At 37.0% G+C, this 15,119-nt stretch overlaps 1 protein-coding gene across 1 annotated transcript in view; it reads left to right on the top strand.

Moving 5' to 3' along the window:
• KIF6 (kinesin family member 6) overlaps window positions 1-9,339 on the top strand; it is a 187,566-nt gene extending 178,227 nt beyond the window's left edge. The window contains exons 21-22 of the mRNA XM_049833729.1: window positions 7,168-7,257; window positions 9,213-9,339. Of these exons, the coding sequence (XP_049689686.1) occupies window positions 7,168-7,257; window positions 9,213-9,339 (217 nt within the window). The remainder of the gene's footprint in view (window positions 1-7,167; window positions 7,258-9,212) is intronic.
• Window positions 9,340-15,119: the final 5,780 nt, after the last annotated feature.

Below are 15,119 nucleotides of genomic sequence, written 5' to 3'. Positions count from 1 at the left end.
CTATATTTATGCAGCATATTATTCCACAATGATACTGCATTTGTTATTATAAAACACTGGTACATCCTCTACAGTAGAAAACTGTAATCAACTTGGTTGTTTCATCATCAATCAGTTCTGATTTCGAAACCTCTAATTTAAATTTACAGTAATAGATCTTTCATAGCCTTCAAGCAAAGTGCAGAAAAACACATACCTGAATGTGCAGGTTTCCATATTCATTGACAATAAATGGAGGTGTTCTCTATTCTTCCCTCTTCCTCTCTCCCTCCCCCCCTCTCTTGTGCTATCTTTTTCTCCACCTCTCTCTCCCTTCTTCCCATTATACAATCTTTCCCTGATGAGTGGCTTTACCTACAATTTTATAACAATACTCTGCATAAGAGATGTTTTCTGCTTTGCAGCAAACATATCCTACATACCATTAAATAATGAATACTGGATTTTCTTAGAATTGGAAAATATATTCTAATTTTTATTGTAAATTCTTGTATCTATAGTAAATGCTCCATAATCAATACAGAGAATGAAACACGTAATCCTCTAAAGTGGTCTAAGAAGGCATTTTCAGAGTCTCAAACTGATGAAAACCCACTCTAGTCTTCAGTACTTTGCTTCAATTCTTATTCTGTGTTCTCTCAAGTCTTAGGCACTATTACTTTTGCAAATGGCTGGCAGGTTTTAGGCCTTATTTGAGCTGTTCATTTCTGGTTTTAGTCTGAAGGTTACTTGTCCCACAGAAAAGCTGATGGAACAGAACATGAAAGCATTTTTGGTCTAGCTTAGCACAAAAATCAGCCAAATTAGCTCAAGCAATCCATGACTGTCACTAACTTTGTACTGAATTGAACTAAGGACCTCTTGCGCAGCCTCTCTGCTCCAATGTTCTTGGGAATGACAATTTCCAGTTGGAATGACAATTTCCAGTTGCTCAGGAGAGTGGCATCTTTTGCAGTCAAAGCTAGAATTAAAAAGAACATACCACAATGTCTAGGCACATTCTAGAGCAATGGAAGACTGGCCTCCAGGAGTGGTGATTTCTCCTTCCCCCACCCTAGCTCAGAAGCAAAATTGCATAACTGGTTTCTTTATAATTTTCTTTTAAACTTTTCTTTCAATGCCTTTATTGTTTGTGTTTATTACTGGAGGACAGGTCTCAGAAAAGTGTGTTTAGCATTTTGAATAGAATGGGGGTAGGTCCCTGGTTGTTTTCAGCTGCCAAGCTTACTTCAGAGTCCTGTACTGCTGCACATGGTCTCTTGCAAAAAATCACATGTTCTTTATAATGAACAGTTTCTCTGGGTCTAAGTAATGGACATATTGACTGAGACTGACTGGATGATCCTTGCATACACATCACAGACCCAGAACATTCATCTTCTGGAACTTAAATCGTAGAGGGAGTCAGGATGAATATAGTTTTGTTTTCACATCTGTATCAATATTCTTGCAATGATCTTTTGAAGTTAACTACTCTTTCCTCCTTATAATACCAGAAAATTGATCTTATTTTATGCTAGGCTGTTTAAACATATTTTACGCAGGTACATTTCCAGTGCAATGTATATGGAAGTAGAAACACTATTTCTACTTTTTGTGAGGCAGGAGCTGCAGGCTTAACATCCCACTGTGCATGAAAATTTACTTTTCCCCCTACTTGAGACAATAATATTTTAGAGTAAAAGTTTCCGATTTCACAGGCTTTAAGAGTATAAAACAGTAGAGTACTTATTTCCCAAGGATTTCCTTGACCCCAGTTGACACAGGAACTTTACTTACCAATTCCCATGATTGTGTAGGATGAGCCCAGACTACAATTGCTCCTCTCAGTTACACAGTCCTGAGACACAAATGGCTCTTTGCATCTAACTCACCTAGGAATCAACAGTCTCCTTCTCTGAAATGATATTGCTATCTTCACCCAGGAGAATAACCAGTCACAAAAGCAGAAACTGACATAAATTATATTTGATATGATGTGGTGTAAATAAAACCTATTTTCAAGATGGAATTCAGTTCACAGGTGTATTCAACAGATACAAGATCTAAAACTTAGTGGGCTGCATGTTAGAAGTCTAAGACTGCTGTTGACAGAGTAAGTATGCAGTAAAACCATTCAGACAAACTCCTGGGTGTGAATGGATATAAATACAATCTTCAGGATTAGAAGTAATAAATTATCTATCTCAGCCTATAAAGGTTACAGATATACTCCATAATCTATCTTGAGATTTATATATGTGTTTGCACAAAATTTTTGATCACCTGCTGGTGCACAATTCATGTGGATTGTTATTGTTTGACACACCTTAGTCATGTTACCAGAGAAAATTAAGCCTTAGGAAGGAAATGTGATAGGCTCAAATTATATTTTATATTAAATCAATTTATAACTAAAATAACAGAGAAGGGAAGCTGGTAATCCTTTTGAGGCTTGAGAAGGATACACACATATGAAAGGCACTTGATTCATGGCCAAATGTGTCTCTCTGTCAATTGAAAGAAAATGGCTGAATTGTTAAATGGGTTGAAATGGGTCTGTGTTAATCAGAGTTGAACAGTGAGCATTTCTGCCTTAGTCAGTAAGGTTTGAAAGCCGTTGGCTTGCTTGATCCTACTCCCGCTAGAGTAAGAAGCAAAACATTGATTTCAGTGACAGCAGAGCTAAAGTGGGGAAAAGGGTGACATAAAGTTTATCAATGGGTTTGGCATGAGAAAAAAACATTTCTGCATAAGAAAGGTAATTTCTTGAACAGGTTAATCACATTACCAAATCTGATATACTTAAAATAGCTGAAACCAGTAGTTTGTGTATTGTAGAGGCTTACAGACTCAAGCTCATTCACCTGTTAAGTAGATTCAGAAGGTTTCCAGACTACATTTATCTTTGCATATGTTTTTCATATGAAGGTTGCAGAAATAGTAAATCTCATCTGATCTGAACATATTACTTAAAATGAAGAACAACTGTGCAAAGTGGAGAAAGAATGATCCATCTCGATATTTCAGACAGAAAAGGGTCTAATCAGAGATCCCAGAGTCACAGTAGAAAGAGAAAGGAAGAAGAACTTAAATAATCATCAAGAAGCTATTTTATTCAAAAGGAATACCTAATAAAATCCCTCAAACTTGAAAGAGAATACCCTACTTGTCCATATTGTTTCTGATATAAAGCTGTGGTGCTAATTGCAACTCGTACAATATGTACATTTATGTCTCTTAATGGTTTTCTGTCAAGTCTGCAAAAAGCCTTACAATGCATGTTGGGCTCAGCATTCCATGTCTGCTCCAATGCAGAATTCAAGCACAGTGTTTTGTTCATCCTTATATAGTCTTCTCCTACATTGGCTTTCATTTAAGAAATTTATCAGATCCTTGTCTGTTCAAGTTACTTCTCTCACTGAATATTTAATTTCACTAGGGTTGAACTGTTCTTGTACTCCCCTTGAATCAAGCAAATGTTGGATAGTTATTCAAATAGTCTAAAAAATTTTGGATTTTTTTCCTTCTCTGAGAAGGAATGCATTCCTTTTTAATTCAGTCAGATCTTTCTTAACCTCACTCATTCCCTTTTACTGAATCTCATTCGTCCTATTACAGCAAGCCCCACAGTATGTTCAATTTCAGACCCCCTGGCTCTCCAGCTTCTTCGTCTTCAAAATCTTCCTGTCACTTTAGATTCCCTAGGAGACATTTTCAGATAACTCTTCCTGTTCTCTGATGACTTGAAGCATCAGATTTTTTAAAATTTATTGTCCTGGATTGCAAAATTTGCTCCCTATAGTAATGCTATGTGAAACAAGGGAAATGTTTACATATTTTGCAGCATTTTGTGCCATAATCATTCTTCATTCCTGCCAATTTTCCACAGTGTTACATGATGATAAAATATAATCTGGGAATAACATCATTGATTAATGACATTTCAAAGGTTTTCACATTCTGTTGATAACAATTTAAGTTGAACAATTTATCTATGAATTTGCAAGTTAGGCCAAATTTGATTTTGTATCCAAATACTAAAATGTTCAGATTTTAAGGAGCTTGAATCTTGCCTGCCTTTACACAGAACATCTGTTCTCCTCATGTCCAAGGCTCAGATGACTGGAGAACTGCAGCTGAGTTTTTTTTAATATTGCAGATGTTGCACACCTTCTAATGTTATGCTTTCTGTTTTAATCTACCTGATTCTCCACTTTTTTTCAGTTGACAAATCAAGCATTCATACCATGACACCCATCATCTCCCCAGCTCCTCTACCCCGTGGGCTTGATGAAGCTGGTCAGTCCATGGGAGAGTTGCCTCTGGCCTTTGGGTTCCTGCAGTGAGACACTGCTGCAACACTGTGTACATCTCTCTAGCTGCTGACCCATGCCTGACTAAGACATGTATCCCCAACAGAAGACACCCCCCGCCCAAAAGCAAGTTACCTACTGGGTGAAACTCCAGGCAGTGTGTTAAAAAAAGAACTGAGACATATGAAGTTGACAGACTATCTTTAATCTCCAGAAAAAGCAGGAGTTTTACTGAAGCTGTCAGGAAACAGTGCTTTGAGACGTCTTAAATTCAACTCAAGGCAAAATCAGTTAGATCCAGAATGAAAATGGGAATTATACATTGTCAAAAGAACCTGAACAATGTTAGAGCTTAGGAGCCAGACAAAGAGACAGGACTTCTATGCCTTGTATGGCCATCCAAATCCAAAACTGTAATCCAGGAGTGCTTATTTACACATTACAGAAATGTTGGTTGGAAGGCACCTCTAGAGATCTCTAGACCAACTTCTTTCTTGAAGGACTATCATCACACTGACTCAGGTCAGCTGTGGTTTTGTCTGGCTTTATTGAGCATCCTGAGGTGTCCAGTCCTTCAGGCTTAACACATAGAGAGAGGGATCTTTATGCCCACCCCATGCTGTCAGAATGACTTTTCATTAAATTTAGAGCAGTACTAGCAAAATTTCTTATCTTTTCTCATCACTGCAACAGCATCTGACACTCAGGTGGAGGAAGAGAGTCCTGCTTTCTGAGAACAGGCTAGGAGCAAGTTGCATCTGAGTGTACAAACCACTGCACAGCAAAACTACACTTTTTCATTCCCTTATGATTCAATGTATCTTGCAATGCCATAGAAACATCATCAGAGTTTCAGTATGAAGGTTGCAAATCATGCCCATACAGGCCATCCCTCTAGCCTAGGGATTAGGGATTAGGGAGATCTCTGGGATACGTAAAATATGGATTTGAGTTCTGCCAAACTGAGGGACTCATCTGTTAAATTAGTACACTAATTGTTAACCTCTTATATGGAAGCAGCACTTTGAGACATTACAAAAAATAGTTATAAGCTTCCTTATAAATTTCTTTAACTTGCAGGAGAAGAGTTTGCATCCCACAGACAAAAATGTCTGGCTTTAACCCCACAGGCAGAGGGTAGGAGTTTAAGGTCCACCTCTGAGCATGCTGTTAATTTCCTGATTCTGGGCATCACTTTACTCAGTCTAAAGGGTGTGTTTAACATCACCTTCTTCAGGTGCCCAGTTCTCCCAGACCACTCTAAGGCAAGTTTTGGCCTAGTGTCCTGGGTCCAGGAATCCACTTGAAAGTGAGATCCCAGAGGTCAAACCCTGCCACACCTGTCGTGTCTAGGATTTTTAATGGATCTGGATCTAAGTCTCCTCTAAAATGGGGATTTAACAATTCTGAAGCATAATTTTCATTTAAATTCAATGGAAAAAAATTAGTTCAAACATATAAGCTACTATAGCTTAAAAATAAATTACTTCATCTGACTCACAGTATTTATAAAATTATACGTTCTGTTCATGGCAAATAAAATCAAAGAAGCTTATTTCAGTGAAAAGAAAGCAATGAAAAAGGATCACATTAAGTCACATTACCTTACATTTGTTACAGGCTAAGAACAGAGTCATGGATGGTTGCTATGGTTCAGTTGATGTGTAGCAATTTATTAAACCATGGTTATATGGCTTGGATGCCTAGGTATCTAAGGGCACAGACACAGAGGCCTTTTAGAAAATTGAATTTAAGACCCTAAATAACTTAGTTTTTAAAAGCTGCCAAATCAATGGAAAAAATGTTCAGGAAATCCTAAAGCAGAACTATGATGTGAAATTCCCAGATATTGTTAACCACATAGAAGGTAATAACATCACACATCCTTTCTAGCTCTTGTAATATGTAGGCACAGTAAAGTACAGAATATTATTAACATTAAATATAATATTGCTTTAGTTGAATTAGGCTGAATCTTGAGGTTATTTTCATCCATTCAGGCAGGTGTGAATGGTATGGGGCTTGAGGAGTTAATGAGAAACATTTAGTAAACCTGGAGCTGTTCATTTGAAAATGACTTACACTCTTGGGCACAATATCTTCTGCAAAACTGAACCTGGCACAATGTAATACAGTAAAATTTTAGTAATAAATTTCTTTCCTTTTTCAAGTTCTCTGCCAGAAATATCAATTCATCAGCCAACAATGAACTACTGCAGAGTTAGAAAAGCAAGACCTTGCCAATCCTGCCATCTACAGGAAAAATCCTAAAACTGAGTAAATCAGTGTTTCCACTCTAAGTTTGGCACCAGATCCAGCAGCATATGCAACCCCTGGGGGCAGTCCCTAGGCATTCCGTGGCAGAAATGTGCCTTCCTAGTGGAGAGGTTCCTTGATAACGATATTTGCAGGGACAGGAATGCACAACAGCTGTTTGCAATATTATTTGGCTATCATCAACAAGCCACAGCCCAAAGTCCTCACCGAGTTTTTATCCAGTCTTCCACTGATTTTGGTAATAATTTTGCCTGACTAAAGAAAGAATGGAAAATGAGCTAAGGCTTCACTTGGCTAATAGTCAGTTTGGGAACTAAATATACCATTACAGACTGTACATCAGATACAAGTGCTTTACAAGCCCTGCTTAGAAGGCAAATACTAAAAGTATAATCTTTATGAGCTTATTTGTCATTCTTTTGTAGACACATTCTCTACATAAACCTAATCATCACATGGATTCACCTGAAAACCCTCTTCCAGTAAACAAGTGCTTTATATAGATTTAAAAAGTCTTCAGAAACAGTTATGAGCATGTATTAATATTACCTCCACAAGGGCTATATTCTTTCCTTCATTTCTGCTCCCATTCCAGTTTTTCAGACACCACAAGAGTCAGCCCTAATGAAGATCCAGCTGGGAAAAACAATTCAATCACTTCTAGTAACCCTACTTTAAAAACAAGGTAAGAAGCATACATGGGCTATTCAGAAAGTAATATAATGCCTAGATAACCCTCTCTCAATGTCTTTAACAAGAGTCTCCTTGAAAAACAAAAATAAAACTGAAATTACAGCTATTCCTCCAACTTCCAAAACAACACCAAGGTTGTACCATAGCTTTACACCAAGTAGCTGCATTATTAGCATTAGAGAGGTTGTTTTTTGTTTGGCCTGGGGCTTTTTTCCCCATGAGCTTATGAATACTCATGACTATGTCTTCTCAGTGAGAGAAAGGGACTCTGAAAAAGTAAATAAAAACATTTGAAAAGAAGGGAGATCAGAGTATGTAAGTATTGCAGAATGCAGGAACTACACAGAGATTTTTTCATTCTTGTGATTTTGTGCTTAAAATATTTTGAATCTCCCTCCTACAAATTATTCTAGTAAAATAAAATGACACCAGCAGCCCAGGTGTGTCAGGTTTGGCAAATGTTACATGTCATGTTTTCTCAAAAGACATACTGCTTTGTGAAAATTAGCTTAGCAGGTTAACAGAAACTACTTTTTTTTTTTTACAGCTTCTCTGTTTTTTCTAATGTGCTCATTTCTATATTCTTTTCTCCCACCAAAACATCGTGCCAAGTCAATATACTTCTAGAAGTTACATTCTTATTGCACTCAACAGTTCTGGTTGTTAAGGCCCTTAGGAAAATATGGTTAAGTTACTATTTTTCCTACTGCATTAGTAAGAACAAATCACAAGGGGTTTTTTTCTTTCATTTTCCAAAACAATCCATTTCTAGAACAGCAAAAAATAGTGGAAAATTTCATCCCCCAAAACCTGATGTTTTAAATTGCATTTGTGTTTAAGGAAAACAGAAGAAAAAAAGAGAAGCTAAAATGGAATTTAGACAGTACCTTCTCAAATATATTGTGTAATTTCTATTTTTTATATTGTTCCTAATCCAATTAAAATCAATAAGAGAATAGTCCTTTACTGGTGTTCTGAGATCACCTTGTAAATAAAAAGAGATATTTTATTAAGTTCATAGTAGTTTATATTTTTTTTTCCATTTTGGTTCACTAATTCAGCAACTAAGGACTTAATTAGTAGCACAAAGACAAAGATATCAGACTTCTGTTTATGTCAGGCACAATTACATTCTACTACAATAGTCAGTAAGGAACAGTGGAAATAACTATAATTACAAAGGTAGGATATGTAAAAAAAAAGTTTCTCCCTTCGGTTCCACTTGTCCTTCCATATTGTAATTTTTATCACAATATTTCTCATTTCACCATTAGTGCTTAATCTTTAAACAAGGCTAAAGACACAGGGCCCAATTCTTAGCTTTCTTAGCTGATTAGAATAGCTTCACTGTACTACATCATCTTATACCACCAGAGGGTCTATCAAAAGCAGAGGTAAGTCAATGGTTTAACTGCATAGATACAAGATCTCAGCTGGCAATGGAGACTCGGCAGCACAAAGGAGTTGCATCTGTCAGCAAATACCATGAATGTCATGTGATTGTATACTTATCTGTATGTATGAAAATTTAATTCCCTTACAGTAGGCAAAAATGCTATTGATCTGTTCAAATAAATAGCATTTTTTCCTGAAGCAAACACACACAAGGCATAGTCACATCCATCATTTCTTTGGTAAACTCACTATATTAGGCTTTTCCGCTTAGTAGCAAGTCTTTGACTCAGCAGTAAAATATTTTTAACCCTTTGTGAGAGGTTTTATAGCTGATAAGCATGTAGCCCTACCAAACTAAAAAGATACTGGCTAATCTTAAGAACCTACATAAGAGCATTAAGAAGTCCTGAGCTTGATTCTGCTCTGAACTGTGCCATCTCTAACAATGTATCTGGAGAACAAAGTCCTCCATGCTGAAAAGAGAGGTGATAATGGAATAGAAAAATAACCTTCTTACTCAGTTGGGTCTACAAATATACTTTCTTATTTCAGGACCCCACCAAGTTCAAGTACATCTGTTCCTCTGACTGGAGACAGCCAGGCTGATGCTGACATCCTAGCTTTCATTAAAGCAAGACAGAACATCTTGCAAAAGAAAGGTAAATCCTGCCAAAAATAGGAAGCCAACCTAAAATCTCCAGTACACCATTTTAAAGCCAAAATAGCTTTAGTCCACATTTATACTGACACAAGTGAGACCTGATTCTGGCTAAAGTTATATTACATTATGTTCTCAGCCATTCTAAACACTTGAGGTTCTTCACGTACTTATTTTAGTAGCTCAATGCTGTAGTGTAAAACTATGAAGGCTGTCTGTTTTTCTCAGCCACCATCAATGAACTTTCTGGGGCATGTATGTCTGTGCAGCCTGCACAGTGTATTTCTTTACACTTAAATAAATGCATTTAAATGTGGTTTCTTGATGATTGAAATACTTCCAAAATTTTCTGTATACATTTTCTTTAAGTTCTCTGGCCTGGTTTTCAGCTGGTACAAGTTTAGCTGTAACAATTGACAACAAATAATGATTATGCAAATTATTGCACTGTACCCTACCTCATGAGGCACCCACTGTGTCCAGCAGAGTATGGCCTCAACAGGTATTTCACTATATCAAGGTCTAGTGAAACTTTCTATGGGTATTTGTCAGCAAATCAGGTACTGAGAGAAATCATAGGTAGGCAATAAAGTTCACTCTACAGTGTAGATAAGTAAAATTGGCAGGAAGCAGAAAGCAATAAACACACAACAGTGGCACTGCAAAGTAGTCTAAAAGTAGTTCATCATGATAAAGAAAAACGACCTGTGGTTTTCTTTTCTTTTTTTTTTTTTTTTAAAAATAATACTTTTTAGTGGCAACAACCAATTAGACAGAAGATGAAAGTGGTAGTGGCCACTGAAGCAATAACTTTCCATCAACACTTCAGTGTTGATGACAGCATTATTCAGCAAGCTATCAGCACCTGGCAGATGGTGTTAGCACTGTCACAAAGTGGGCTTTCGCTATCACACTGCTTATCAGAAAACTGTCAGGTAAACACACAGTGGCTGAAGAAACAGCCTCCCTACACTCATCCAACGCAAACACTTAACACACTTAGGCTTTGGGATGTCTTTTGTCTTTATTTAGAAAAGCTGTTGTTATATTTCTCCTGCAAATGAAATTAAGTTGAATTTATAGGCAGCTCACCAGAAGGTTAGAGATAAGTGTCTTAAAACAAACATTTCAGGGCTTTAGAAGCTCCAAATCTGACTCATTCTGTGAAGTACAGTAATCTAACTAACAAGAGCACATCTTGTCCTGTGATCATCTCCTAAACTCTCTTCAACTGAGATGTTCAATACGCATTTCTGCATTTCCATGCAAATGTATTCACTCCCTGCTTGATTATTACACACAGAGTGCCATGCAGAGGACATGAAAAAGCATAGTTCAGCCAAACCAAAGTCTGCTAGGCCTAAAAAATGTCACCATACTTACTGCTCTTTCCTTTAATGATCCTGACCCTTTCAAACTGTTCTATCAGTATCTTAGAAGCAAACTGAGGACCCCACTTTACATCAGCTGGGGGAAAAAAAACCCCAAAAACCAAAGAAGCCAACGGAGTGGAAAATAAGTTTCATAAACAGAAAGCATGGGAATGCTCAATAACCTTATGACAGCAATGCAGGGGAGGGATTGAGAGGTCTCAGTGAAGATTACCTCAGGATTTGCAGGTTGTTGCCATCTGCTTTCTAAACAGAGTGGAATTAAAGCAGGTACATTCACGGAGGCTTGCTCGGATTGTTAAAGCATTGTAATAACTACATTGGAAAGCTTTTTACAAAGGGCTGCTCTGCAAACATGCTTTCATTGCCTTGTTCAGTCTTGAGGTAGAGAAATGAAAATGCAGAAGAGTAGATGAATGATTTTTTTGTCTTAAAAGTTTTAAATTAAAAGATTTTTCTTTCTTTTTTTTTTTTTTTTTGTTTCTGAAGTTTGTTTTAAAACTGACAACACAGCCTGAAATATAGTCTAATGTATTCTTTATCTCCTTTCAGACTTGGGGAACAAATGAAATTCTTCTTGCAGTCCACTATTTCCTTTTAGAAACAGTTAAAGGTCTTTATTCTTTCTCTTCCTCTTCTGTTTAGAAACAGGTACGAATAAGTATTTTAGATGTACAGGCTTAATTGGTAAAGGTATAGAAATTATTTGTCTTTAACAGCAAAATCCATTTCTCCAGGGAATGATATTTCAACTTATTATCTTCAGCTTGCATTAGGATTAAGCAAAACTAAAACAATCAATCAGGAGTTTGCCAAACATTTTTCTTTATTGAGAATTCATTGTATGTTTTCTAAATATTAAAATTATCTAATGTATTAATGCTCTTCTACATCTTTAATCTGGGGAACACTTACTACTACTGATGGTAGTTTTGTTTGCATCGATTTGTGTAAGGCTTTATTAATTACATCTAGTTGGCATCCAGAGAAGTCTGTGCAAAAATAGTAGTTATCTGGGTTACAAAATTCTATAAAATTTCATTTGCGACCTTTTGCTGATTTTTATTTTTTTTCCCCAAGGAATAGTAGTTTTTGCATAAGACGTCTAGAATACTGAGATTGCATTGTAATAGGAAAATAAATTTTTATTAGAGGGTAATGCTAGAGTTCAAAATTTCCCAACTGTTTTTTTCATTTGAATACATTAAATCTTGTGCAAAATATACACCCTCCCAGAATATGCAGGCTTCAGAAGAAACATTGACACTTAATAGACTTAAAGTAAAACAAAGCAAATACTTGTAAAACACAAATGACATGTAAAAATTTAAATGCAGTTATATCTTATATACAATGTAAATTCACTATTGACTCAGTACTACTTTATTGCATATTATCCAGTTATGCAACAACTTATTTTACACATCAGACTAAAACAAATAAAAAAATGCGATGCAAAATACAGTCTATTTCTCTGAGATATACATACTTCCAGACTGAAGCCATATTTTTCATGCTAATGATAAGCTTATAGTCTTGCATTTTGAAGGGTTTGGGGTGTTCACATAAAAATACAGCAATGCATTGGCAGAAGTCACATAGCATTCTCAAGGGTGTATATTTCCTTAAGTTGTTGATACTTAATTCTCTGGCAAATTCATAATTATTTGAAGGACATGGTGAATTGGTATGTTCAAACCCACAGAAGATACATGTTTATCAAATTAACAACTAAGATGCTGTCAATTAAGAAATATTAAAGTTACACCTTTTTCTGCATTTTAATTTTCAGTAAAAGTCAGCACAGCTACCACATAAATTTGTAAACTTTATGCAGAATTTAGGATGTACAAGGTGAGATAAAAGTCATACCTACTGTTGCTTTTGGAAGAGAGTTCAAGGATTTGGTCAGGGGTGGGAAAATCCACAGGTCTTCCCCCTTTTGTATGTCTGCTTTGTTGGAGATTATATTAAAATGTCCTTCTTCTGCCAGAATCTTTATCTGTTTGTCTTTATTTTTCTTATTCTTACTCTGTTATATATAAACCTGTATTAAATATACACTGAATTAATATTTATACAGCTTCGTTGAGGAGAGCAGGGCCACCGACCTGCCTCCATCCAACCCAGCTAGCTGGAGAAGAACCAGAGGTTCCAAACCATTGCTGGGTGAAGCAGCTGTCTTTTTCGGTTTTCAGTAAAATCCACATTATGGTGAATTTATTTGAACGTAGCCAAAAGAGAATTACTGGTACAACAGCTCATTTCTTTTGACATTGAAGCATTTCCAATAGCTTTCAGTAACTGGTTAAGAGAAGGATCTCAGTGCTACCCTGGTATGATCTATGTGACACTGCTACTACTTGATGATTATATATTCAATGTTTTGTTCTCAGTTTGCCACACATCTAAGTCACAGAGAGAAAAGATTGCTTGCTGTTTCAAAATTCTCTAGTCTTTTTTTACAATTTTGTAAAAATGGTGTGAAATTAAATCACTATCAGCAAAGTAATACCTGATTGGCAGAATGGTCTGAGATTAAGATTATACCAAACGCGTGAGAAGAGCTTGGACAAAAGTCCATCCAATAATAGAAAACCATATAGATCAATATAAAGCCTTTCTTGCTTCTTTTGGAAATTTTTGTAATATCATGTGGGCAGAAAAGATTGCTCATTGAGTACGCAATAGTCTTAAGAAATAAAGCATACACTTTTTTAAAACTGCCTCCACTCTTCAAAGATTGCCTCTTGGATTATAGGAAAATTCATGTTGGAAAGGACCTCAGCAGGTCTTTAATCCCACCTCTTGCTCAAAACAGCATCAGCTATGGGATCAAACCAAGGGGTTTGTCTGAGGGCTTTGTTCAGTCTGGTCTTGAAAACCTCCAGGGATGGAGACTGCATCACCTTTTTAAGCAGTCTGTTCCAATGCTTGACTGTCCTCATCATGAAAAAGTTTTTCCTTACGTCCAGCTTGAAGTTTTCTTTTTTTACCCACTGTCTCTCTTCCTCTCACAAGCCACACTGTCAAAAGCCTGGCTCCATCTTCTTGATGGCCTTCTCACAGGTGTTGGAAGGCTACTGGGCTTCCTTTCTAAGTCCTCTTGTCTTCATGAAAGCATTTATTGCTTCAGGAAAGTTTGGTTGGCTACAGATGAACAAAGTTACTTGGTTTAATAATATATCTTAATATAATTACTAGATTATTTTGAAATAACCCAGGCATTTGTGTAGGGTTCAGTTATATGGAACTTAGTTATTGGGCCTGAAAATAGCTCATGGTCACAAGACTGTTCCAGGCGCCTCTAGAAGACCTTGAACAGAATAAACAAGAAGATAGAAGAAGAAAGATCCCAATTAGAAAAACACAGGTGTACATTCCACGATAAAGGGAACTTGGCACAAACTACGTCAATTCAGGGGCTTATCTCGACCAATTGGACTAAGACAAGTCTTGCATGCTCTAATTAACACAGCCAATTATGTCCTGTGTTTATGCGCGTGTACAGAGTGAGTATAACTAACTTTATCTTATGTTTATGCGCATGGACAGTATCGATGTAACCAATCACCGCTTATGCTTGTGCGTGTGGACACCAAATGCTTGCATGCAGCAACCAATCAAAGTTTCTAAACAACTTAGAGAATTGTATAAAAATGATCAGCTAAACTCAATAAACTGGCGACTTTAATCATCACATTGGTGTTCTGTCGTCCGGGCCCCACACAGATTAATCCTTAAACCCTACATTTGGAGACCTCCGATGTGATCCGAAGAGGAACAAGAGGCAATGCTACTGAAAAGGCGGGGGAATTGCCACGGACCACGGTGGCTTGAAAGACAGCACCGGCACTGCTTGAGAGAGGCAGGACACTGCTTGGGAAAAGCAGCTTATGTTGATAACAAGGGCAGCAAGGGTTTTGCAGCATCTGCGAGGGAAAAGACATCCAGAAAGATATTTATGAGGCTGGTTGAAAAAACAGAGACAAATATTAAAAAGGACAGAAACCTTTTAATTAGTGTGGGTACAGCTTTTGAGCTTAGTACCTGGAAAGCTATCGGAACCTCCCTATGGGATGAAATTAGTGATGGGTCTAAAGAAGTTAAAGGTCTTGCAACTTTATGGAAATTGATTAAGACAACTCTGCAAGAAATGAAAGCAGATCGTAAAGTGTCTGCGTCTGCTTTTGCTGCTCTCTCTCTCTCCAACCACAAGTGAAAGGGAAAAACGGGGAGAAAAACATAATGCAGCGAGAGGGACTTTTTGGAGCTTGTTCGCCTGCTCCTGTGCCCTTGACTTCTGCTCCATTCCCTGGGACTGCCGATATTAATCAGCCATCTGACAGTTCCCAAGCCTCCCTAACTGTACGATTAAAGGAAACCCTACAGAATCAGGGAGTGAGTAAA

This window comes from Accipiter gentilis, chromosome 30 (genome assembly GCF_929443795.1).
Source record: "Accipiter gentilis chromosome 30, bAccGen1.1, whole genome shotgun sequence".
Taxonomy (NCBI): domain Eukaryota; kingdom Metazoa; phylum Chordata; class Aves; order Accipitriformes; family Accipitridae; genus Astur; species Astur gentilis.
This window is presented reverse-complemented; position numbering and strand designations above follow the sequence as displayed.